Consider the following 23,320-nt stretch of genomic DNA (forward strand, 5'->3'; position numbering starts at 1 on the left):
AACCTTGATTATCCTTGCATTAGACCTACAGGTTAACCATTTTATTGAATTCCGTAGTCTAAGTAAAAAATTAAAAACTATGAATGTACACATTTATTGTAATAACCTTATACAGTAATAGCCTACTGTATCTCGATACCAAATAGGCTTGAGTCCTTTCAATAGACTAAATGTAATTTAATGTACATTTTTCATACTTTGCCTCGTGTAATCTTTCCGTATAGAAGCCTACGTAGTTTTAGCTGCCTATTTTTCTATATTTATTTATCTTTTTTTAAAATATATATATATATATATATGAATGAATAATAGTGCGCACGCTGCTCTGTGTGTTTGTGTAATGGACACGATGTAGCTAGACTATTTATCCACTGATTGTGACGGGTGGGAAAAATCTTGATGCTTAAAATGACAAATACCGTAGACGTTCTTTCACCTTTCACTGGTAAATGAATCACAACTTAAATATTCGATATGGTCTGATTCAACCACAAGTCACGTCTGGTGAAAATACGTTAGACAGTGGCATCTGCTGGAGGTTTGAAGAACATGAGGGGGGGGGGGGGGGGGCGTCCTGTGGGTATAGGGTCACGTGACTCACTTTCTCATCAGAGCAGGTTAGGGGGTCTAGGGTCAAGTGACGTAAGTCTGCCGCTATATCTCTTAAACAGGAAACTATTGCTCTACATAAGAATAATAATGATCTTAGAAGAGATTTTTTCGGAAGAAATAAGTATTAGCCTTTTCCTAATGGCTTTTAGGCAAGAACACAAATAACGCACCTGGAACCTGGAACTAAAACGGTAAAGATTATAACTTTTTTAAACGAGACAGGATATTGAAGGTCTGGTAATTTTATTATGACCCCATTCATTTAAGGTGTGCGGCGCAAATGGCGGGAAACTAACAGTGCCGAGACGTTTTAGGACAAGATCCATCCTCACAAGTTATTTGTTCTGCAGTGCAGGTTGGTTGGCTTCTTCTTCATGCGTTATTCATGAGGCCTAGCCGAACCGGACCGCCACGCTGTCTGGGCACATTTACATACAAATGAGCTGTGCATTCATTATTAATACACTCCTCTGCTCCAACGTTGTCTCTCTCTCTCTCTCTCTCTCTCTCTCTCTCTCTCTCTCTCTCTCTCTGTCTCTCTCTCTTTCTTGCCATCTCTCTTTCTCTCTGATAGTGGATGCCAAAAATAAATGTCATTGACACAAAGCTGTATCAGTATTCTTTAAGGGCGAAGGCCAGTTCACTCTGCTGTGAGTGAACACTGCCGGTTTGTTCGAGTGATCATCTTGTTGTGTTTACACAGCTCTGAAGTAAACCTCTGGCGCGTGCAAAGCAGCTTGTAATCGCGGAAGGTGTTTTCTGCACTGTTGCTTCACTGGCCTTTTGATATGGTATTTATTCAAATTCATGCAAGTCATTCACCTGGTCTGCATTATAACGATGACTTACTTTCACACAAACACACACACGTGCACCTTTAACAATCAGATGGAGTCAGATGGCTGAGCGGTTAGGGAATCAGGCTATTACTCAGAGGGTTGCCGGTTCAATTTCTGGCTGTGTTAAATGACATTGTGTCCTTGGGCAAGGCATTTCACCCTACTTGCCTTGGAGGTAATGTCCAATGTACTTACTGTAAGTCGCTCTGGATAAAAGTGTCTGCTAAATGTAAATGTAACAATGCTTGTTTTTTCAAGGCTCTCAATTGTCACGCATTCGCGTGAGACATTTCAACCATTTATCACGCTCTCACGCAACACCTTGTATTTCTCACGCTGAGAAGCAAGGAACTTGTCCCCCCCCCTCCACCATGCCAAACTTTTGAAAAAACTTAAGAGTCCTGTTTTTATGTAGCCTAACGGAAATGCTCAGTTTAGCTGAACATAATTGTTAGGCTACTTCCCATTATGCTTTTCGCGTGTACGCGTGTATGCAGACCAAAAACAAAGCCGTCTATTACTGGACACACTAACATACGTCCGACTATGACATCTCCACGAGGTTGAGTAGACATGGCGAGGAATGAGCCAGGAAATGGCTAGTGAGACTCCACCCAGACCCGACATCCATTGGAGGGGTAAGACATATACCTAGTAACATTTTCTTAGGAAACAATAGGGGACAAATATTTTACAATGGAAACAGTGCTGAGATGCAGAAATTGTGGAGCAGAGCACAATACCAGAACATGCACCCAGGATAGGACATGCAACCTGTGTGGCCAGGAGGCTCATAGATACAGAGAATGTCCTTCCTAATAGGACAAGGGCACAGCCAAAACAGAGGCCAAGGGAGGAAGATGGAGAGGAGACCAGGGACCCAACAACAAGCACAACCATAGGACAGCCGGAAGGAGAACAGCCCAATAACATTGACCAAGAGGAAGGCCCAGGGCAGAAACAGGACGGGCCAGGCTCCAACGCTCACTAAGAGGAAGTGGAGGAACCCACCATGGAGGAGGAGATTGAGTAGAACTCCAGAACATCTGGTGAGGAAGAGGAAGGCTCATCCTCTGACAATGAGCAGGAGGAAGAGAAAAGTGCTGAACTTTTGGAGGTTATGACAGGGGAACAGTGTGAGGTCGATATACAGCCAGCCGACGGAAGTGATGGGCATGGAATAAACACAAACAGAAAAAGGAAGGCACAGAGGGAAAGGAGGGTGAGGAACAAGGCCAATCAAGCTGCCAGCCCCATGCAGACAGAGACACTGAATGTTCCGGCTCTGGCCAAGGAACATTGTGTACCAGGTGTGGTCACCCAATGGCCAGGATCCACATACAATGGACTTTGCAGAAAGGCTGTCAAACACCCAAAGAGCAGCTGGATTGGTGATCACTGAGGGCTCACTGTCTTGCTTCTTGTAGTTCACTAGTCTTAGCGCAATATTTATTGCTGGCGATTTGTATGTCTGCCCACAGTGTGCTGTTCACTATTTGATGCAAGATTAAAAGCCACCATAAAAAATGTCCTTAAGGCAGGACCAAACCATTTCATGCAGATAAAGGGGTGTGGTCGGTAAATATGGATGTTTACTTTTTGGTCAATGGGGATATTGAACTTTTATGGCCAAAAACAAGGAAATCATTCATTTTATTATTATATTTCAAATATATATATTTATACCAATGCTGATGGTTTATATAATATAATTTATTTTTTATAATATCGTTTTTATAATATTTACAGTATAGTTCGTTTTTACCTATTTTTTTACCTAGGCCCGTCAGTCAGGGGCCTTGGAATTGTTCTAACTTTTCCCCTATGCGGCACCCCTGCGTTTAGGTCCCACTGCTAATAACCTCATCTAAACTACCTCCATTTGAGGTGATCTCCTCTCAATCACGACCTTTGAATAACTAGGCTTACAAAGTCAAATATCAAAACGAGACATCATTTAAGTAGGCCTATTTAAAAGTCAAAAAAAGTATTTTTCTAGACTAACATCAGGCAGTGAGACTGACAACCAACTGAATGAAGAGGTTAATGTCCAAAAACGATTTGCCCGGATTTACAATATTTGTCGGATTATAGGCTATTGTTGGACACAATTGTTTATACGTTCCGGTGTTACTGTAAACCCCCATTCCATTATGGTGAGCCATAGTTGCGTCAATTCACCACAATGTGGCAGCATTGTACAACGCAAACAGGAATCTATACGCGGGACCTACATTGAGTGCGTACTGTTATTCTGATACAAATAGTCCTACATGTGTACATCTTATCTCTATCATTGTCTTTATAACCAGAGTTTGATTATGATAATGATCATTTTTATATTATACTACTGGCCTACACCTACTGGGACTGCACATGCAGTAACACCAGATCTACAGTCCAACATGACTGCACACACATAGGAAAAAGGGCTCTGTCCTTGACCCCTGTCCCTGGACCCCTCCTCTTCTCTCTGTACAACACCACCTCACTTGGACCAATCATCACCTCCCATGGCTTCTCCTACCACTGCTACTCTGACGACACGCAGCTGCACCTCACTGACTGATTAGGGAATCTCAGCTAGAATCGAGGCCTGCCTCACAGACATCTCCGCCTGGATGAACAAGCACCACCTCCAGCTGAACCTCGCCAAGACAGAATTTCTCATCATTCCGGCCAAGCCCTCCATCTCCCACGATCTCTCAATCACCCTGGGATCTGCGACGTTGACCCCTTCATCCTCTGCCAGGAACCTTGGGGTGACCATGGATGACGAGCTCACACTCACGGCCCACATTGCTGCAGTCTCCCGGTCGTGTAGATTCACCCTCTACAGCATCTGGAAGATGGAGACAGGAGATACCTGTCTGAGCATTCCACCCAGCTGCTAGTCCAAGCACTTGTCTACTTGGACTACTGCAACTGGCTTCTCGCCAGTTTTCCAGCATGCACAACCCGCCCTCTCCAGAGGAATCAGAACGCGGCAGCCCGATTGATCTTCAACCTACCCAGACACTCCCATGTCGACCCGTTCTTCATATCCCTCCACTGGCTACCCATCAAGGTCCGCATCAGATTCAAGACCCTGGTATTGACCTTCCGAGCGGTGAACCTGACTACACCTCGTCCAGCCTTACATCCCCACCCACCACCTACGGTCTTCTTCAGACAACCGTCTGGTGGTCCCACCTCTCAAGAGTGCCCGCTCCCAACCCAAGCTCTTCTCCTGTCTGGCGCCCCAATGGTGGAATCATCTCCCAACCTCAATCAGAGACGCTGACTGTCTCTCCACCTTCAAGAAAAGGCTAAAGGTACACTAGCACTTTCGAGTTTCACGTTGTTTAATTGTAATTTGTTTAACTACATGCTCTTCTGGTTCTACCCATTGGCACTTTTTAGCTTTTCACAATGTATGCTTCATGTTTTGGCTACCCGCAATGTTTTTGTTGTTTATGATCATTGACCTATGCACTTTTTGTAAAGCTCTTTTTTGTAATTCGCTTTGAATAAAAGCGTCTGCTAAATGAATACATGTAAACGTAAATATTGTGTTAGACCTAGATGTCTAGCGTCCGCTGTCTGTAGAATCTTGATCAATCTTGGTCAAGTACGCTGTCTGTGGAATCTTGATCAAGGAAAGCGAAATATTTTAATTACAGTAAATTACAGTAAATAACTACATTTAAAAATTGTGCTTAAACCACACTTATCCCCCAACACACGCCCCTTGTTTTAGACCTTTTCTCAAGGTCAGTTTACCTATGAGATCATAAACAAGAAGAGGTCGACGTTTACAAGCAGACTTGTGAATTAGGGGTAACCCAGGAATTTGAGAAGACTCAATTCAAGCAGTAAAAATATAGGTTACACCTAAGCATTTGTGTCATGGTAGGTAATGCCATGTTACAGGTGTATGTCCCCGGTATGCACTTAAAATGACGTGGTTGTCAGGATAAAGAGAGGGGTTGGAGGAAAAGAGAGGCTAAATAGAGAGTAGGAGAGAAGTTGAGACAGCAAGAGAGGAAAAAAAAGGGAAAAATGGCATTGTGTAAGAAAGAGACAGATCAATAGAAAAGTGAGAGCGGGAGAGAATGATGAAGTGTAAAGAGAGAGGGAAAGGGAAAAAAGAGACAGAGAAAGAGAGAGGAACATCTGTCACACTTCATCCTCCCCAGGATGGCGAGTTTGCGCTACACGTCTGACCTAAATACTTTGTAACCTAGCGGAGATCATGACACAACATGCCTGACATGGAGAATTCCTCAGACTGACTGCTGTGCTCTTTGGAAGTAAAAGTGGGTGAAGTGTGGATTATAGGTCAGAAAGAGAGGGTGAGAAACACAGAAGGAGGAACAGGGGTATAGGACGAGAGAGCATTAGTCTGTCTTTGTTCCTTTCCCTCCAAGTTGCAGCGTAAAATATCAAAATTCTGTCTTCCACATGAATCACATCACGATGCCGGTAGCTACAGTCTCAGAATAGCTCTGGATCACTTTGACAATAAAATTGGCTTTCAGAGAAGAATGTTAATCCAAAGCTATATTGATTCATAAACAAATAAACTAACATAGGGAAATCGTTTTTTCTCATGTGCGGAGGTTTGGTGTGTAAAACCTTCCTTTTCAGGGGATTACCCGCTGCAGAGGTGGGGCAGATCTGTAATCTCCTAATCTCCCCGCAACATTCCTCAGGTGAGTGAATAACTAGTGTGTGCAGAGCAGAAGACAAGTGTGTGTGTTTGTAGACAGCTGACAGGGGAGGCAGGGCGGGTTATAGAGACCACCAGAGAAAACAATTTAGAGGACTTCCCTCATCTCTATACCTGTCTGTCTGTCTGTCCACTCAGCTACCTACCTCTCTGTCTACTCAGCGATCTACCTGTCTTGTCTGTCCACTCATCTATTTACCTGTCTGTTCACCACCTGTCCTCCCAACTGCAACTGTCTGCCCGCCTACCTGTCTACCCTCCCCACCTGTCTACCTGCCACCCTCCCCCACTTGTCTATCCTGTCTCCCCCCCCCACCATCACCACCTGTCTGCCTGCCAGCGAGCTCCAGTCAGCAGGCTTGTTGGCGAGGTGGGTGTCTTTCTCTACCTCGACAGCAGCTACCATGTGGAATTACAGCTCTGTTCAGGAAGACAGTGTGACTCTCTTCTGCCACCGCCACACTGACTCACAGCAGATGGGTGTAGGTGTTTGGTAGGGGGGTGCTGAGTGATCTGTGTAAGGTAGGTAGAAACACAGGTGTCTTGGCGGAGGTGTGGATAATCAGGTGTGGATAGGATGGTTGGTAGGCGTTGAAGTTTATGTCTGGCCAACAGAGAGGGGGGTTGTTAGTTTATTTTCTCTCTCCTAGCTTTCACCAGCCAGAGCCAGAGCGTATTTTCATTGTGTACATTGCTGATGGTTATGCATTGCCTTATGCTCAAGGGCGAGGGGCAATGAGTCACATTGGGAAGGGAAACATTAAATAACGTTGGTTAGAATTACATTTTTATTGTTTCAGAAAGAAAAAAAATCAATACCAAGTAAAAAATAAATTACTTTCTTGATTTTTGTCTTTTTTGATGTGTTGAGGTGGTCCTACACTTGCCTATGATGTCATCATTGTGTTACCTCTGTAGCTTGGAAAGGTCAAGGGTGACTTTGGCCCAACTGCTTATCATTAAACATAAGTTAGGCTGACTGCTCTCACAATTTAGCGGACTGTCTGTGAATAAATCTGACATACATTAATACCATGACATATATTTCACCTTGTTCTTTTTATATATTACATGTTTATAATTAGCACCTTCTCAAACTCCCCTTGGTGACATTCACTGAGCTTGCATGTGTATCGTAACAATGCGACGTGAGAAATGAATTACTGCCGGGTTTCAACACTGGATGGATCTAAATGTTATATGATTACATAAAAAGACAAAAAAAAACTCCACAGTTTTCAATATTTGACAGCATCAGAACAACGTAACCCATCAATACCTTATGTTTAGAGCAGAACAATGCACAAAGACATGGCACACTGGCACAATAACATCTGAATAAATAGTTACAGTTTTAGCAGTTGGGTAGTTGGAGGATACCCGCATCAACAGTGTTGGTGCCTCTTTGAAATGTTCCAGAACAAGTCTAGATCCCAGTTACTGTAGGTAGTCTGATCCATCACTGGTACGTGTGACCAGCTGTGACATGAATAGAGACGCATGAAAACAATGAAGGTCCATATGGTGAGTTTGAAACCAGCTTCCACTGTCAAATACTTTGATCTGTCACGTTACACTGAATGAAATGGTACACTGTTATGTATACGTAACTACTGTTATGTACTTATGTATACCGTTATGTATACCTATTGTACCTCACAATATTACGTGTTAATATACAATACTATGTAACTATGCTTTATTTAGTCTACATGCTCTGGTTTGTGTAACATTGTGGATAGGCACTTAAAATGTCGAATGTAAAACCTGAAATAGAATGAGTGCAACTAAAGCATTAACTGAGGTGGAGCAGGGTCAAATCATAACACGATGCAAACAAAACTCGGAATCAAATTGCGTACAGATTGGTCACGTCAATCTGATCAATCCTGACCACCTTTGAACAAACCATTTAACACCATCTCATCTATATTAGCCACATCCAACCAAGGATTCAGGAGTACTGTAGCTTCTAAAACGTCCTCCCATAATTCTGTTCCAAACCCCCTCTCCCATCCCTCGGACCTCCCCGTGACGTCTGACCTTCCATGGCCTCCTTGTGACCTTGGCATCAGGCACTTGATGATAGTTCTGGTAGACAGGCAGAACCCGCAAAAAAAGGAGTGTGGCGATCCGGAAACCTCTCCCTCGCCCCGCCCCCGCCCCCTCCACCCTCACCCCCCTCCTCACTCCTGAGTCTCCGTCTTCCGCCCCCCATCCCTCTTCGGTAGCCTCCTCCCCCTCCGCGGCCCCACAGTCTTCCTCTCCGCCCCCTCCTCCGCCCCGTCCTCCCCCAGGGACCTGGAGGAGCGGTGGATCCCCGGGGACCTCAGCTCCTCGTCCCCCAGGCCCGGGGAGGGCTCGTCGGCCTCCACGGGCTGGGGAGCGGGGTAGTTGGGCTGGTAGTACTCGGAGGGGTAGCCCCCGTAGCGGGCGTAGGGGTCGCCCTCCTCCTCGGCCTCGCCGTAGTTCTGGTAGGTGTTGGCGGGCAGTTGGACTGAGGGAAGAGGGCGCCGCTGGTCAGTTGGATCGGCGTCGTAGCCCCCTTCTAGAACCACACCCACGGATTGGGAGGACGGGGTCGGGAGGTTGCGATTGGGTTAGCGGGACGAGACACGGGTCGGGGGGTGGGGGTGAGGGGTGAAGGAGAAGTAAAGACACAGACACAGCACAGGGTTACTGACCGAGAGGAAGCAAGAGCTGGAGGGCCTGACAGGGCGTGGCCGCTCTGCCAGAGCTACAGGGTCCATGACCAGAGATCAGCTACGGTGACGTGTGGGAAGGTGGTTCAGGTGCTTTCATTCGACTCCCGGCCGGCACTTATGGGACTCGTTAACCGGTCTTGGGGCTTGGAATGGACAGAGATATCGAGGGTACCCTGTTGTAAGGTGGCTTAGTTTGGACTGTAGGCGCGGAGTGCGGTGGGAGGAACATCTATGGTGTTCAAGTCCCAACAGAAAGCACTTTCTAGGTAGCTAAGTACAGTACTTAGCAGACTGCTCCAGTTCCAGTAAATGACTGTGTGTGTGTGTGTGAGTGAGTGAGCGTACTGGCATCTGTTACAGTTACAGTAAATGGCTCTCTGTGTGTGTGTGTGTGTGTGTGTGCACGTGCTGACATACAGTATACACAGCGAGGTTCGACAGTGCACATTTTCGACCGAGGAAGCAGGCGTGTGTGACAGGAAGGGAGGGAGATACAGCTAGCGATGAGGGACAAACTGAGCACGCCTCTCTCTCCTTCTCCTCTCCTCATTCACTTCTAAACCATGCCAGCGTCCTTTTGTTGGGAACTCCGCTCGGTACCCGTTTAGTACAGTTGTCGTTCTGAGTTAGAGAGGACAGGGAAACAGGAGGGTGAGGATGGGGAGAGAGGGACACACAAACACACACACACACACACATGCCAAGGGTCAGACATGAATCATGTCCACATGCAGTTTGTACTCACAGACTGGAGTGAATGGACAGAATACAGTGTCCATTCTGCACCGACAGTGCGGCTCGCTGTATCGCCTCTCCGCAGAGAGAGGGCGATAGAGACAGACATCACAATCACTGATGGTCTGAGGGGAGATGCGTACATCGACATCATGCAGGCATGCGCTGAGCGTGTCATTTCCTCCACACTCACGGCATGGCGGTTAGGGGATGGAGTCTAGGATCACCTTGGCCTTCTTAAGATGCTGAATTGAGCAGTATCATTGGCCAGTCACATCTTAGCAAGGCTGGTCTATCAAGGTGTACAGCCTACTGGATTATGTTGTTTGAAAAATACAGTGAGTGTGGATTTAACCCAATCAGATCGCTCTGCTCCACGACAGAGAGAGCCAATTAGATTAAATGAATGGATGAATGACAGGGGGCATAGCCCACCCACCATCACGAGGAGGAGGTCATCAAACAACGGTTAAGAATAGTGTTGCTAAAGTTCAGTATTCTACGGCATTCAGACAGTTAATCGAATGAGCATCAGTTCAAACCTTGACCCAGTTTTTATTTCAGTCTTTTACTATGAAACGTTTACTTTCTGAGAGAATGAGGGAGGGAGGGAAGAAGGGAGGAAGGGAGGGAGGGGAGATACATAAAGGGGCAGAGAGAGAGAAAGGAGTGCGCTGGAGGGAGGTAGAGAGAGAGAATAGAAGGAGGACAGAATTACATACGGGGGAGAGAGAGTGAGAGAAAAAGAGGGAGGGACAGAAAGATACATTCAGGGCGAGAGACAAAGGGAAAAAGAGAGACTTAGGGAGAGAGAATAACACAAAGGCAAAGAGAGAGCGAGGTAGAGAGAGAGAGAGAGGTGGAGAGAGAGAGATAGAGCATTCTCTGTGTAAGGTTTGGACTGAGTTCAAGGCTGCATGTCTGAACACAGGCCAGGCCAGTGTGTTTGAGGACACAGAGGGTGGAGGCAGGTGAAAGGTCTGTAGTGAAGAGAGCTGCTCAGATTCTACATTCCAGTCTAACTTCTCCAGAAAGGACACCTGCATCGCAGACAGATGCCACAAGCTACAAAATACCTAGATACTCCTACCACAACTCCAACAACTTCTCTTAGTCACTCTGACACAGTGAATGTTCCAAAAAAGTGACAATAATCTTTCTACCCTCCCACTCCTACGACACTAGTTGCTGTTGGTCCGACTGTTGGATGCTCGGTAGCTCTGGGCCAAATCTGTTGGTCTAGTTTGACAACTCCTCAGTCCGACGCTGCGATCCGTTCCGTCTCTACGCTGCCTTGTCTAGAGCCTTGTGTGTCTAGGTTGATCTGAACATCAGAATCAGTGGTTGCCATAGTAGCTTGGTGGTGGTTGCTGAGTGATAGAACAGTGTGTGTAGAACGTTGTGTTTCTTCGAGCATTGCCCTCAGAGAGGGAGAGAGGGGGAGCGGGGAGGGGGTGACCATAGCTACCTCCGATGTTGTAGCCCACGCAGGAGTTCTGGTCGCAGTAGCCGGGGGGGCCGCTTGGCCCCACGGGCCCGGGAACGCCAGGACGCCCGGGGGAACCGGGGTTACCGGGCCTGCCAGACACCCCGGGGCTGCCTGTGCGACCCACGCCTGGAGGACCTGGGGGGGGGGGGGGGGGTGCATAGGAGGAGGGGGGCAGGAGGAGCAGGGGCAGGAGGAGCAGGGGCAGCAGAGAGGGGAGGAGAGGGTGGAGAGTGTAAGGGAGGAGGAGGGGGTAGGAGGCGAGCAACATGGGGAGAGAAGAAAGGGGAAGGAGGGGAGGAGCGGGAAATGAGGCGAGAGGGTGGAGGAGCAGGCGGGGTGGAAGGAGGGTGGGTTGGTGAACAAAGGGGGAAAGATGCCGAGAGGGTGATGAGCGGAGGGGAGGTAAGAGGGAGAGATGGAGAGATGGGAGAAGGGTAGGTGAGGCGGAGGTGACAACATGCGGCAGGATATGCCGTATTTCGATATCCTCTTCTCATCTACCCCATGGAGGACATCGTGACTCATAAGTGGGTTGCCATGTTTTGGAGTGCTCCTCAGCACAGGGCCGTGGTGTCCCCTGTGAACTAATCTGGCAACCACTTCAGGAGTCCAATCAACACCCCAGTATCAGCGTCATTAAAATCAACACCCAAGTCAACAGCTGTAACCCCTCTGGGTTTCATTATACCGGAGCAGAGCATCATTGTAAACAACAATAACAACAGTTACAGACACGGTAACTGAACTATCCTCGGTCAAGAGTTTGAAACGCAAAAGTACAGCCGACCTTGCGTTTTCTATTACTAAACAGGCGATTTTCTCTCCCAACAGCTATTGTCATGTTGAGGTGTCTAGATTCAGTTTAAGGAGGAAGCTGTGTGTTTGGCAAAACAGGCATTGTTGTGGTTACCTGGGGGCCCTGAGGGGCCGCGAGGACCCTGGACTCCTACACCTGGATTCCCCTTCTCGCCCTTCTCTCCTGACTGACCTGCACACACACACACACACACAGTCACACACACACACATTAACACACACACACACAGTCACACACAGTCACACACAGTCACACACAGTCACACACACACACAGTCACACACACACAGTCACACGCACACACAGTCACACACACACACACAGTCACACGCACACACAGTCACACGCACACACACAGTCACACACAGACACACAGTCACACACACACACAGACACAAACACACAGACACAAACACACACAGTCACACACAGACACACACAGACACACACACACAGACACACACAAAAACACAACATATTATCCTAAAGGGCCAGACACACACACACAAAATAATCTCCCACTAAAACGAAAAAGTTCCCACTAAATGACATTATGCTACATTTCACATCGGCCGGCCACCAGGTGGCAACAGCCCTCCCTGTGAGTAGCCCCTAGTAGTAGTAGTGAGTACCTCTGGCCCCTGGCTGTCCATTCTCTCCGTTGGAACCGGGGAACCCTGGTCTGCCTGAGGGCCCCTGCTCCCCCTGGGGCCCCGGGGTGCCCTGCCTGCCCGGCTCCCCAGGGGGGCCCGGTACGGTGCGGATGGACACCGGCTGGCTGGGCACGTGGTTAAGGATGGAGTTGTAGCGAGCCATGTGACCTGGGGGACACGAGAGGTCAAGGGTCGTGGGGATCAGGGATCACAGACAGGTGGTCCGGGAGTTCTCGGAGCCCGCTCGTTAGTCAGGAACGTTTAGAACAACTAGATAGAACCCGTGTATATTGTTGCCGGGCGCACTCACACACTTGCACAAGCAAGCTCACTCTTACACACGGCACATTTATTTACAGTACATGGCGTCTTGAACACAGCCACCCACACCCCACACCACAGAAGGCTCACTCACTCTGTATCAGCTGTTCGCAGACCTGGCGAGCGATGGCCTGCACTGACGACTGGGACTGCAAGTCACCCTGAGGAGACGACAATACACGCTGACAACCTGCTCCCAGATAACGGCCCCGACACCACTGCAGCTACCGACACGGCTTCCCAGCTCCCTCGGGCTGCGCTGCTCACCCCTCGCACACCCTCGCTGCTAATACTATCAGCTTGGCACAGGACTCTTATTTGGCGACTCCTCAACTCGGAATAACAACTGCTCGTTTATTCAGTCGGAAAGAAATATGCCTTGTTGCCAAGAGTCGGGCGTTCCCAGGGAGTCTAAGCTCAATGCATGATTAAGAACGCATTCAGAGCTTGAAGTAGATGTTACAGAAAATCGCAAAAACTCACTAACTGCCACTGGGACTGTTGATAACCCACATTTTTTTGTACAAAATACAGCTGTTTGTTCCAGCACTTATGAACTATAAATAGATTCTTAGAATTATGCAGCTCATTACTATGTTCCCGAGCAGTATAGGATGAAATGTATCTTTTCAGAAAGACTGTTGGTAATTGTAGACAAGCAGACAATTTAAGAAAACCTCCACACCCTGCAGCTGACTAATTACAGGAGGCGAGGAGAGAAAACAGGAAGAAGACAGGAGAGGAGAGGAGGGGGAAGAGGGACGAGAGATGAGGAGAGAGAAGACAAGACGAAGACAGGAGAGGAGAGAAGGGGGAGAGGAGAGGAGGGGGAAGAGGAACGAGAGATGAGGAGAGAGCAGACAAGAAGAAGACAGGAGAGGTGAATCGACTTACTCTTTCCCCCTTTTCCCCCTTAGTCCCAGAAGGACCCTGCAGAGGGAGACAAAAGGCGAGAACACAAACTGAGGTGAGCCTGTCTATCTCCTCAGTGACACAATATTACCCACATGACCTCATGCGTTATCTGTTGACATGCAGGACTACATTGTCTTCTACGTTATCTGCAGAAGGGGTTTATGGGATACTGGAGGATCGTGTGACTCACAGGAGGCCCCTGGTCTCCCTGAGAGCCTGGAGGTCCACCGGAACCTGGGGCCCCGGGAGCTCCTGGTGTTCCCTGTGTGTGTGTGTGTGTGTGTGTGTGTGTGGGGGGGGGGGGTGATGATGAAGGAGAAGGGGAGGGGAATGAGAAGTAGGGTGCAGAGAAGGAGAGGGAGAAGGTTAGAAAGAGAGAGGAGATGGAGGGACGGAGACAGAGGGTGAGACACGGTCATGATTATGGCATAGTTACATCTAAATCATTTAAAATCACTTTTCATTTCATTTTGTTGTTTAACCTTTATTGAACCTTTATTTATCCAAAGCAACATGCAAATAGTGCACCGAGAAAGTACACTAGAAGATCAAGGATCAGAAGTGCAAAGTTCTAACAGCATTTCGATTGTCCGAGTCCAGGAACGTTCTGTATTTATCGTTCACAGCACACGGTCAGCACATCTCAGCTACCAAGCAGGATGCACAATAATAACATATACAGTACAACAATAACATCTCAACTGCACTACCGTGTCTCGTGCAGTGCATCAAAATCAACATCATTTCAATAAATATAAAGTTGAAGAGTTTGTTTTTCTAAATGATGGCTGAAGCTCAGCTTCCTGGATGACAGATACTCACCATGGTCCCTGACGGCCCCTCCCGACCCTGGGGCCCATCTTTACCAGGCAGGCCCTGGAGACAAGAGGAGCAAATACCTTAGCAGAGCTTAGCATAGCCAATCACATACCTACAGTATTGGACAGAGCTCCAAATATGTTAGCATAGCTTAGCATAGGCAGTCATATACTAGTACTATGCATAGCACCAAATAGGTCATATCCCTATGGCAGAGCACCACATACAATATCATAGTTTAGCTTAGCTAGTCATGTCCCCACTTTGCAAAGTACAACATATATTAGTATAGCTTAGCACAACCAGTCATATCCCCACTGCAGAACACAGTAGCTACAGTAGTAGCTTAGCCAGTTATATCCACACTATACAGAGTAGGGTGGAAATATTCGTACCTCACGATTCGATTAAAATCAATTATTCGGGTCACGATTCGATTAAAAATCGATTAACGATTTTTTCGATTCATAATTTTTAATCCAATTTCGATTCAATATATGTTTACATTTGATTCCAGTTTGCTGTATAGTGTTACTTGTTTCTATTTGACTGTGATAGGCAATTAAGTGTTGAAGACTTGAAATGTATAGTTGTTTTTGCAGTTTAGTAAACTCAATGTTATATATATATATTTTATATATATATATATATATATATATATATATATATATATATATGCATATATACTTTTTAAAATCAATTTTGGAAATTTGTGAATTGATATGAATCGCTGGAAGGCTGAATCGCGATTCAAATGCGAATCGATTTTCCCCCCCACCCCTAATACAGAGCACCAGATATCGTTTGTTAACTAAGCATCCAAAAGGTATGGCCGCAGTAGCTGAGTAGTGTTGTGAGACCTCCAGGTGGGAGGTGACAGGTGAGTGATCTTACCCTGGGGCCAGGTGCTCCGTCTCGGCCTGGTGAACCAGAAGGTCCTGGTACTCCCTGGAGCCAAGACACAACACGGTTAAAGGTTAAAGGTACCACATGATTCAAGCCAGTGCCTTAGTGTGTGTTCGCCTGTGTGAGTGAGTGTGAGTGTTTGTGTGTGTGTGTCACTCCCTACCTGCGTCCCTGTGGGACCAGCATCTCCCTTCTCCCCTGTCTCCCCGCGAGTACCCTGAAACAAAGAAAACATCAGCTTTATCTGAAGCCCATTCCAACTCAGAGTGTGTGTGAATGTGTGTGTGTGTTGTCGCCGGTTGGTGTTTATGTGCGTTTTATGTGTGTGTTGGTGTCCATGTGTGATTATGTGTGTATCGGTGTAGAAGTGTTACATTTGTGTAGGTGTGTGTGTGTCGGTTAGAGCGTGTGTGTTCTGCGTGTGTGTGTGTCTGTGTGTGTGTGTTTTGTGTGTGTGTGTTACCGGGGCTCCTATGATGGACCGACCGCTGGGTCCCTGGGGACCAGGAGGGCCCTGAGGCCCCTGAACTCCAGCATCTCCTACAGGCCCCATGGGCCCCTGAGACAGGGAGGAGAGGAGGGAGATCGTCATGTATAGAGAGAGAGTTAGAGAGAGAGTGTTTCAGGCTGCATCGATTCTTAATAGAATGTGCGGGACTGCATGTGGTGGTGTGTGTGTGTGGGGGGGAATGTGTGTGTGTGTATTGTACCACGAGGCCTGGTTCCCCACGGTCTCCTCTCGCTCCTCTGATTCCAGAGCCTCCCTGTTTATAGCACACGCACACACACACACAGGCAGGTGTCATGAAGTGAACCACATCCTACAGATCACATCAAACCACTATTATGAAAGAGAGGAGAGTCGACAAGAAGGAGAAAATAAAAATATGAGCACAAAACACAATTAGATCACAAGTGTGTGGGCATGTGTATGTGCAGGGGGGGGGGCCTCACAGGTGTGTGTACCGTATTTTTCGGAAATAAAGCCGCGGCTTGTACCCCGATTTTTGTGTTTGTACGGCTTGTATTACGGCAACTCATGAGGGACAAAACACCCTTGTCCGTTGAACATCGAAAGGTCTGCAACAGTAGGCCATCCTCAGGATTTGCAAGCTAGCTAAACTTATACTATATCTAAAATAATTTTGTAGACAACAATGGATTTTGCCACTAAATGAGTGACTTGGCTTTATTTCTGGACATCCACAACCGAAGTGTGTTACACAATGCTGTAAGATTGCCTATACTCATGCATTGCTTGGTATTTTTGCAACAATGCCCTTGGTACCCGAAATACCCCGCGGCAAGCTGAAAAGCTACGAAATTAAGGGCATTGACTTAGTTAAATAAGTGTTGTTTGGAGTTTATTGTTGTGTTTGTTCTGTTTTGAAAATGCTATGGTCTGCAGTTTAGATCATTTGAGTGTTCACCCTGATTGGGAATGTTGTCTAGCTAGATGGCTATCCAAGCTGTCCGAAGGAAAAATGCGTCTGGGGAAATAAACAATTGTGAGCGTTGTTCTGCTCAACGCTAGCTGGCACTACGGTATCTTTGTTCCTGTTGAAAGTGCGGCCTATATTCAATTGTGCCCTATACTCTAATTTACAATCAAGATGCTCACGTTCTGATGGGGTGCGTCTTATAGAAAGTAGGGCTTATCTTCCAAAACATACAGTGTGTAGTTGTGTGTTGGAGGGTGAAAGGGGGGGTGGGGGGTTCTCACAGGGGGTCCAGTGGGTCCTGGGGGGCCCTTGCTGTCCTGGGTGCAGGTGCAGGCTTTGGGCAAGGCGGGGCAGTCCTCCTCCTTCCTCTGTGGGTCCCCACCACCACAACAGATGAGAACAGATGTGATGGTGGAACAAGTGATATGACCTTACAAAGCATGACATTAAGACACATGCCAGAACTTAACACATTGTCAAGGACAGTAAAATAAAGGGGATATGAATGGGCATAAGGGGTTACATGATTGGTGGGGGAGTGGGGGTGTTAAAGGGACAGTTCACTAAACACAGCCACCCACCAGGCCTGGCAGGTCACAGCACTTGTCTCTGCTGGCCCAGGAAGTGCTGCACACGATGTCAAAGGACTGGAGCTGGAACTGGAGAACCAAACCAGAGACACACAACATGCATCCACACAATGATTACACACAGGAACAATGAACACACACGCGGGGTATAGTTTCAGGGAACGCAGCTATGCAAAAGTTTCCACTTCCCCAAAAAGTAGTTCTGACACCCAGTCCTGAAAACACAGACCTTAAAAAAACAAAATCGAGGGAGGGATCTGTTTCATGTGTGTCCTGTGATGTTTTTGTGATAATGTGATCACTATTTTTTACTGGATGACGGAAACTCTCAGGTCCCGTCGGCTCAGAGAGCAAGATTGTCTTCTAAGATCCATTATTGATCAGAAACTTCAAAAGCCTTGTTCAGTCTCTCAGCCACTCTGCCCTGCAGTCTGCAGTCTGGAGGGCTAGAGGAGAAGTTTGAACTTTCAAAGAGGAGAGAGGCTGATCAAGCCTATCAGAGAGAGAGAGAGAGAGATGGAGAGAAAAGTAGAATTAGAAGGAGGAAGAGAGAGACAGAGGAAGGGGAGAAAGAGAGGGAGGGAGGAGTGTGAAGGAGGGGAGGGAGTGAGAAGGGTAAAGTCTGGCGACTGTGTCTGCAGCAGGATATCTGGGTTATTTATGGAAACAGGAAAGTAAGACTGTGAAGACATGCTGCGATTTAATCTCTTCTTTTGTCTCCATCGCCGTGGACTCAAAGGAGCCGGAACAGAGACAGAAAACTCTCTTTTCAAAGGTATCTGATCGATCACAGTGACGGAGTTGAACTTTGAACCCTCCTGTCTAAAACTCTCTCCTCAGTTTGGATTACATTCATATGGTGTTGTCGTCCCCCCTCCCAAGAGTGGAGCAGGTACGGATTTTAAATGTGTGGCTTCTGTTAAAACATTCAAACCAAATCAAACACAGCAGAAGTATTTCATCAATGTGTTTGCCGCACTGACCTGAGAGCAGACAATGTCAAACAAATTAGACGTACACATTCTCGGCTTCTGTCAAACATCCAGTCTAACTGCACTTCTACACCCCCCCCGGAGTTCTAATTCCCACTTCCGTCAACGTGCTCGTCGAGTACGCACGACACACTCCCACGAGCAGGGAGCAGCAATTCTTATTCCCGCCCCTGTCGGCTGCCCCGTCGTCCACTCACCGGAGCAGAGTTGTCCTTCTTGGCTCGGGAGCGCACCATCCTGCCCAGCACCTCCAGCCCGTCTGCCGTGATGTTCCCCGCCGCGCCGATGCTCTTCTCCGCCACCAGCTTGCAGTCGATCAGCGCCTTGGCACTCGTCTTACTGATGGCCACGTGCAGCTGCGAGGGAAGGGGAGGGGAGACATGAAACAAAAGCACCCAGCAAACTTCTTCTCGGGGGTCGATCGCAGAACGATCATGCTGAACGCGTTTGGGCGCGTTTGAGTCGCGCCTACGTTTGCGTATCCTGACGACAAAGTGCCCCCCCCCCCCAGCACTTTGAGGGCTTTTGTAGATGTAGTAAGTGACCCAGCTACAGATGGCCAGCGAGACCCAGGCTAGCTGTCAGAACTCTGCTTTTTCCTTTTTCTGGATCGACTACTTGAGGTTCCATAAACCACCCTGACGTGCCGGGTGGCAGCAGCCATGGAGGAAGAAAACAGCCCACGTGTCGCTGGCAGAGCAGCTGCGAGGCCGACTGCACACGCAGATCCGGGTTCAAAGGGACACGGGCTGAAAACTGAGCAACCCTGGTCTGTCATTTCCGACATATTTCGGTGCGAGGTCGGAAACCAGAACGGCAAAGAGTGCCTCAGAGGCTTAGCGATGTCGCCGTGACGACATTCAGCCTTCTCTCAGGCGGAAGAGACACCAATTACTCTCTAATCCATTGAAGCTGAGGAAACAAAAGGTATTTTTACCCACTTGCTGTATTGTCAGGAAATGGCGTGTATATGCCAGCTCTTCCTTGCTCTTCCTATTCAACATTATGTCACTTGGTAAAAGCTTGAGAAAACTTTGCTGTCAATCAGACACACCTACTGAGGACTCCCACAAAATAAAGAGGATGATGAGATCATCATGAAATGTCTAATAAACTGACAGTTCAACTTTTTCCTTATGATGAAACACTGTTGCAGTGAGGCTGTGAGACAGGAGGTTGTGAGACAGGAGGTCGTGAGACAGGAGGTTGTGAGACAGGGAGGTCGTGAGACAAGGAGGTTGTGAGACACAAGGTTGTGAGACAGGGAGGTTGTGAGACAGGAGGTTGTGAGACAGGGAGGTTGTGAGACAGGAGGTTGTGAGACAGGGAGGTTGTGAGACAGGAGGTCGTGAGACAGGGAGGTCGTGAGACAGGAGGTTGTGAGACACAAGGTTGTGAGACAAGGAGGTTGTGAGACAGGGAGGTTGTGAGACAGGAGGTTGTGAGACAGGAGGTTGTGAGATAGGGAGGTCGTGAGACAGGGAGGTTGTGAGACAGGGAGGTTGTGAGACAGGAGGTCGTGAGACAGGAGGTCGTGAGACAGGGAAGTCGTGAGACAAGGAGGTTGTGAGACAGGGAGGTTGTGAGACAGGAGGTTGTGAGACACAAGGTTGTGAGACAGGGAGGTTGTGAGACAGGTTGTGAGACAGGAAATGGTGAAGGGTTTAGCCTCTGACCTTGTGGAAACTGCCATAGAACAGCTTCTTAATCTCAGGACCCTCGAAGGTGACAGTCTGGAACTCTGCCTTGTAGTCGTAGTTGAAGAACGTCAGGGTCTTTCCACCATCTACGAACGAGTCACAACATCTCCTCTAAATCAACAGTTTAAGGCATGCTTATCTTGTTAAACAAACAGCCTCAATCTTGTTTAGCATATTGTTAAACAAACAAAATGTCTATAAAGTGGCTTTGTTATGACTACACACATTTTATCAGTTTTCAATCTGAATGCGGGGAGCAAGCCTTGAGACTGCTAGTGAACACAGCACACAACCATGGGTTTCTCCCCGGTGACAACATTGCATTGCATCCCATAAGAACTCACTGTCCAGGATGACGCCCACCAAGGGCTCGTTGTCCTTGTTGAGGATCTCCCACAATGCAAAGGGTTCCTCGGGCGTCTCAGGCAGCAGACGGAACAGCATGGAGATGGTGTAGTCAGACGGCAGGCCCTCCGGGTGGATGTACCTGGGGTCAGAGGTCAGGACCTTTAGATGAGAGCACACCTAAGACACCTGGTGGACTGGCTAGTAAGCCAAGTGCACCCCTAGTGGCAGCCCTACCTGGTAGGCTGGGCTACTAAACCAAGCACACCTCTATTGGCAGCCCTACCTGGTGGTCTGGGCTACTAAACCAAGTGCACCCGTATTGGTAGCCCTACCTGGTGGTCTGGGCTACTAAACCAAGTTCACCCGTAGTGGCAGCCCTCCCTGGTGGGCTGGGCTACTAAACCAAGTGCACCCCTAGTGGCAGCCCTCCCTGGTGGGCTGGGCTACTAAACCAAGTGCACCCCTAGTGGCAGCCCTCCCTGGTGGGCTGGGCTACTAAACCAAGTGCACCCCTAGTGGTAGTCCTACCTGGTGGGCTGGGCCAGCATGGCATCGTTGTGCAGGTGGAAGCTGGGGAAGCTGTTGAAGGTGCCGGGCTCCATGGAGACACCTGCTACACTGCCATACAGGTGCTGCACCAGCCCAAACATCTCCATCATCCTGAAACCTGACACACACCCGCACACACGTCATGTACGCGTCCACATCGATTTGGCAATGACAGTTGTAAGAGGACATGTAAGGATGTCATACCTGGCATGGTGCTTCCACTCATGGCCACCGAGGGACAAGCTAGGACACAGAACAACATCACATAACCATACAGTAGTGTTAAGTCCACACAGTCCTGCAGTATTACACCAAGCTACAACAAAACACTGGGTAATATAAGGCACATGTCACTCACTAAACTAGACAACATTTGAGTGACCAAATTTAGGTCAACTAAATGGATGATAAGGTAACTGGTACCTACTAGACTAGGCTGGGGTAGATTAGAGTAATTTAACTCAGAAACTAAACTAAACAATGATGGATTAAGAAGTAACTGTTACCCAATAGACAAGGCTATGGTATTCAAACTCAGCCAAACTCACCAGACCAGACTAGACTAGAGAAATCAAACTCAGGTAAACCCACTAGACTGGACTAGACAAGAGGAATCAATCTCAGCTAAACCCACTAACACAGACTAGACTAATCAAAATGAGCTAAACACACCAGACTATGTTAGACCAGACCAGACTACAGTAATCAAACTCAGCTCACTGGCAGAGGCGGCCTCGCAGACGAAGGTGACCAGCTTCTCCTCGATCTTCTCGAAGGCGTCCAGATCGTCCACAAAGAACACGTGTCTGTCGCTGGGCTTGCTGGCGATGCTCACCAGCTCCCCGTAATCAGCGTCGGCGAAACCGATGGCAAACACGATGTAGCCTGGGGTGGGTGGAGGTGTGGGGGGTGAACAACACAGCCTCTGTCCCCGTCCCTCCGTCTCTGACTTCCCCTCTCTCCTCCCCCCCTGCCCCCCGCCATAGTCATGTCACTCACCCTCCACCTGCATCTCCTTGGAGACCTTGTTGACGTCGTCTTGGGAGCGTCCGTCCGTCAGAACCACCAGCACCTTGGGGATGCCCCTCCGCACCCCGCCCTCCACCGTGAAGATGGAGTCCTTCACGTGCTGGATGGCCCGGCCTGGAAGGGGGGGAGGGGAGGAAGGAGAGAGAGAGAGAGAGAGAGAGAGAGAGAGAGAGAGAGAGAGAGAGAGAGAGAGAGAGAGGAGGGAGGGAGGGAGGGAGGGAGGGAGGGAGGGAGGGAGGGAGGGAGGGAGGGAGGGAGGGAGGGAGGGAGGGAGGGAGGGAGGGAGAGAGAGAGAGAGAGAGAGAGAGAGAGAGAGAGACATATAGACATACAGATAGAGAGACAGAGAGACAGAGAGAGAACAAGAACAAACTTAAACGCTCGCTTGCACAGAACAATCCTTGCCCGTCCGCAATCACTGTAAAAGACTTGGGGTCCCTCTGTGAACGCTGTTAAGATCTGGATAAATTAGTGCAGCTCTAGTGAAGTCAAGATAAGTGCCTCTGGGGGACTGGTGTGTTTAAAACACTGATTATACCTCACTGTTTCAAGGTATTCTCAGAAAGCTAGGACTGCATCCTTCACACCTTCTGATTACAATGGTTGACTCACCCTCCTGGAGGTATGGAGGACAAACGCTCCCAATGTCATCAGAATCGAGAGTTCCAAACTTCACCAAAAGTTAATTTCTTAATTTCTTTCTGCTCATTTAGCCATGTAATAAAAAATCAAATTGTGCCATAAAGTGCAGTCCAAGACACGGGTGGGATGACAGGAAGGATGACAGGAGAGATGACAGGAGGGACTGTAATGGTGGTCAACCTGGTAATTATTTTCCACTTCCATGTTATGCGCCAGACACATTATCATCCTGTCAATTGTTTATTTATAACAAACTTGAATGGTAGACCTCAACAACAATCAAACACAAAAATGAACCAGACCACAGATTACACTCTAAATAATTGCTTCATTTAGTTTGTCAGTACAACAATTCTAAAAAATAAATAATACAAATAATAATAAAATTTAATCTGCAAAGTAGATACCTGTAAATGACAGGAGGGATGACAGCAGGATGGTAACAGAAGGGATGACAGGATGGATGACAGGAAGGATGACAGGAAGGATGACAGGATGGATGACAGA

At 47.9% G+C, this 23,320-nt stretch overlaps 1 protein-coding gene across 1 annotated transcript in view; it reads right to left on the reverse strand.

The window, feature by feature from the left end:
- Positions 1–8,348: 8,348 nt before the first annotated feature.
- Positions 8,349–23,320, reverse strand: part of col14a1b (collagen, type XIV, alpha 1b) — a 62,023-nt gene continuing 47,051 nt past the window's right edge. The window contains exons 27-47 of the mRNA XM_084695667.1: positions 22,142–22,285; positions 21,863–22,027; positions 21,347–21,385; positions 21,122–21,260; positions 20,590–20,732; positions 20,222–20,331; positions 18,743–18,901; positions 17,545–17,622; positions 17,245–17,331; positions 16,232–16,285; positions 15,985–16,080; positions 15,685–15,738; positions 15,510–15,563; positions 14,619–14,672; positions 13,987–14,058; positions 13,776–13,811; positions 12,976–13,042; positions 12,540–12,728; positions 12,002–12,079; positions 11,071–11,226; positions 8,349–8,710 (exon numbers count right to left, since the gene is read on the reverse strand). Coding sequence (XP_084551793.1) covers positions 8,349–8,710; positions 11,071–11,226; positions 12,002–12,079; positions 12,540–12,728; positions 12,976–13,042; positions 13,776–13,811; positions 13,987–14,058; positions 14,619–14,672; positions 15,510–15,563; positions 15,685–15,738; positions 15,985–16,080; positions 16,232–16,285; positions 17,245–17,331; positions 17,545–17,622; positions 18,743–18,901; positions 20,222–20,331; positions 20,590–20,732; positions 21,122–21,260; positions 21,347–21,385; positions 21,863–22,027; positions 22,142–22,285 — 2,336 coding nt within the window. The remainder of the gene's footprint in view (positions 8,711–11,070; positions 11,227–12,001; positions 12,080–12,539; positions 12,729–12,975; positions 13,043–13,775; positions 13,812–13,986; positions 14,059–14,618; positions 14,673–15,509; positions 15,564–15,684; positions 15,739–15,984; positions 16,081–16,231; positions 16,286–17,244; positions 17,332–17,544; positions 17,623–18,742; positions 18,902–20,221; positions 20,332–20,589; positions 20,733–21,121; positions 21,261–21,346; positions 21,386–21,862; positions 22,028–22,141; positions 22,286–23,320) is intronic.

Source organism: Hypomesus nipponensis, chromosome 4 (genome assembly GCF_054491055.1).
Source record: "Hypomesus nipponensis isolate SF chromosome 4, ASM5449105v1, whole genome shotgun sequence".
In the NCBI taxonomy this organism is placed as follows: Eukaryota; Metazoa; Chordata; class Actinopteri; order Osmeriformes; family Osmeridae; genus Hypomesus; species Hypomesus nipponensis.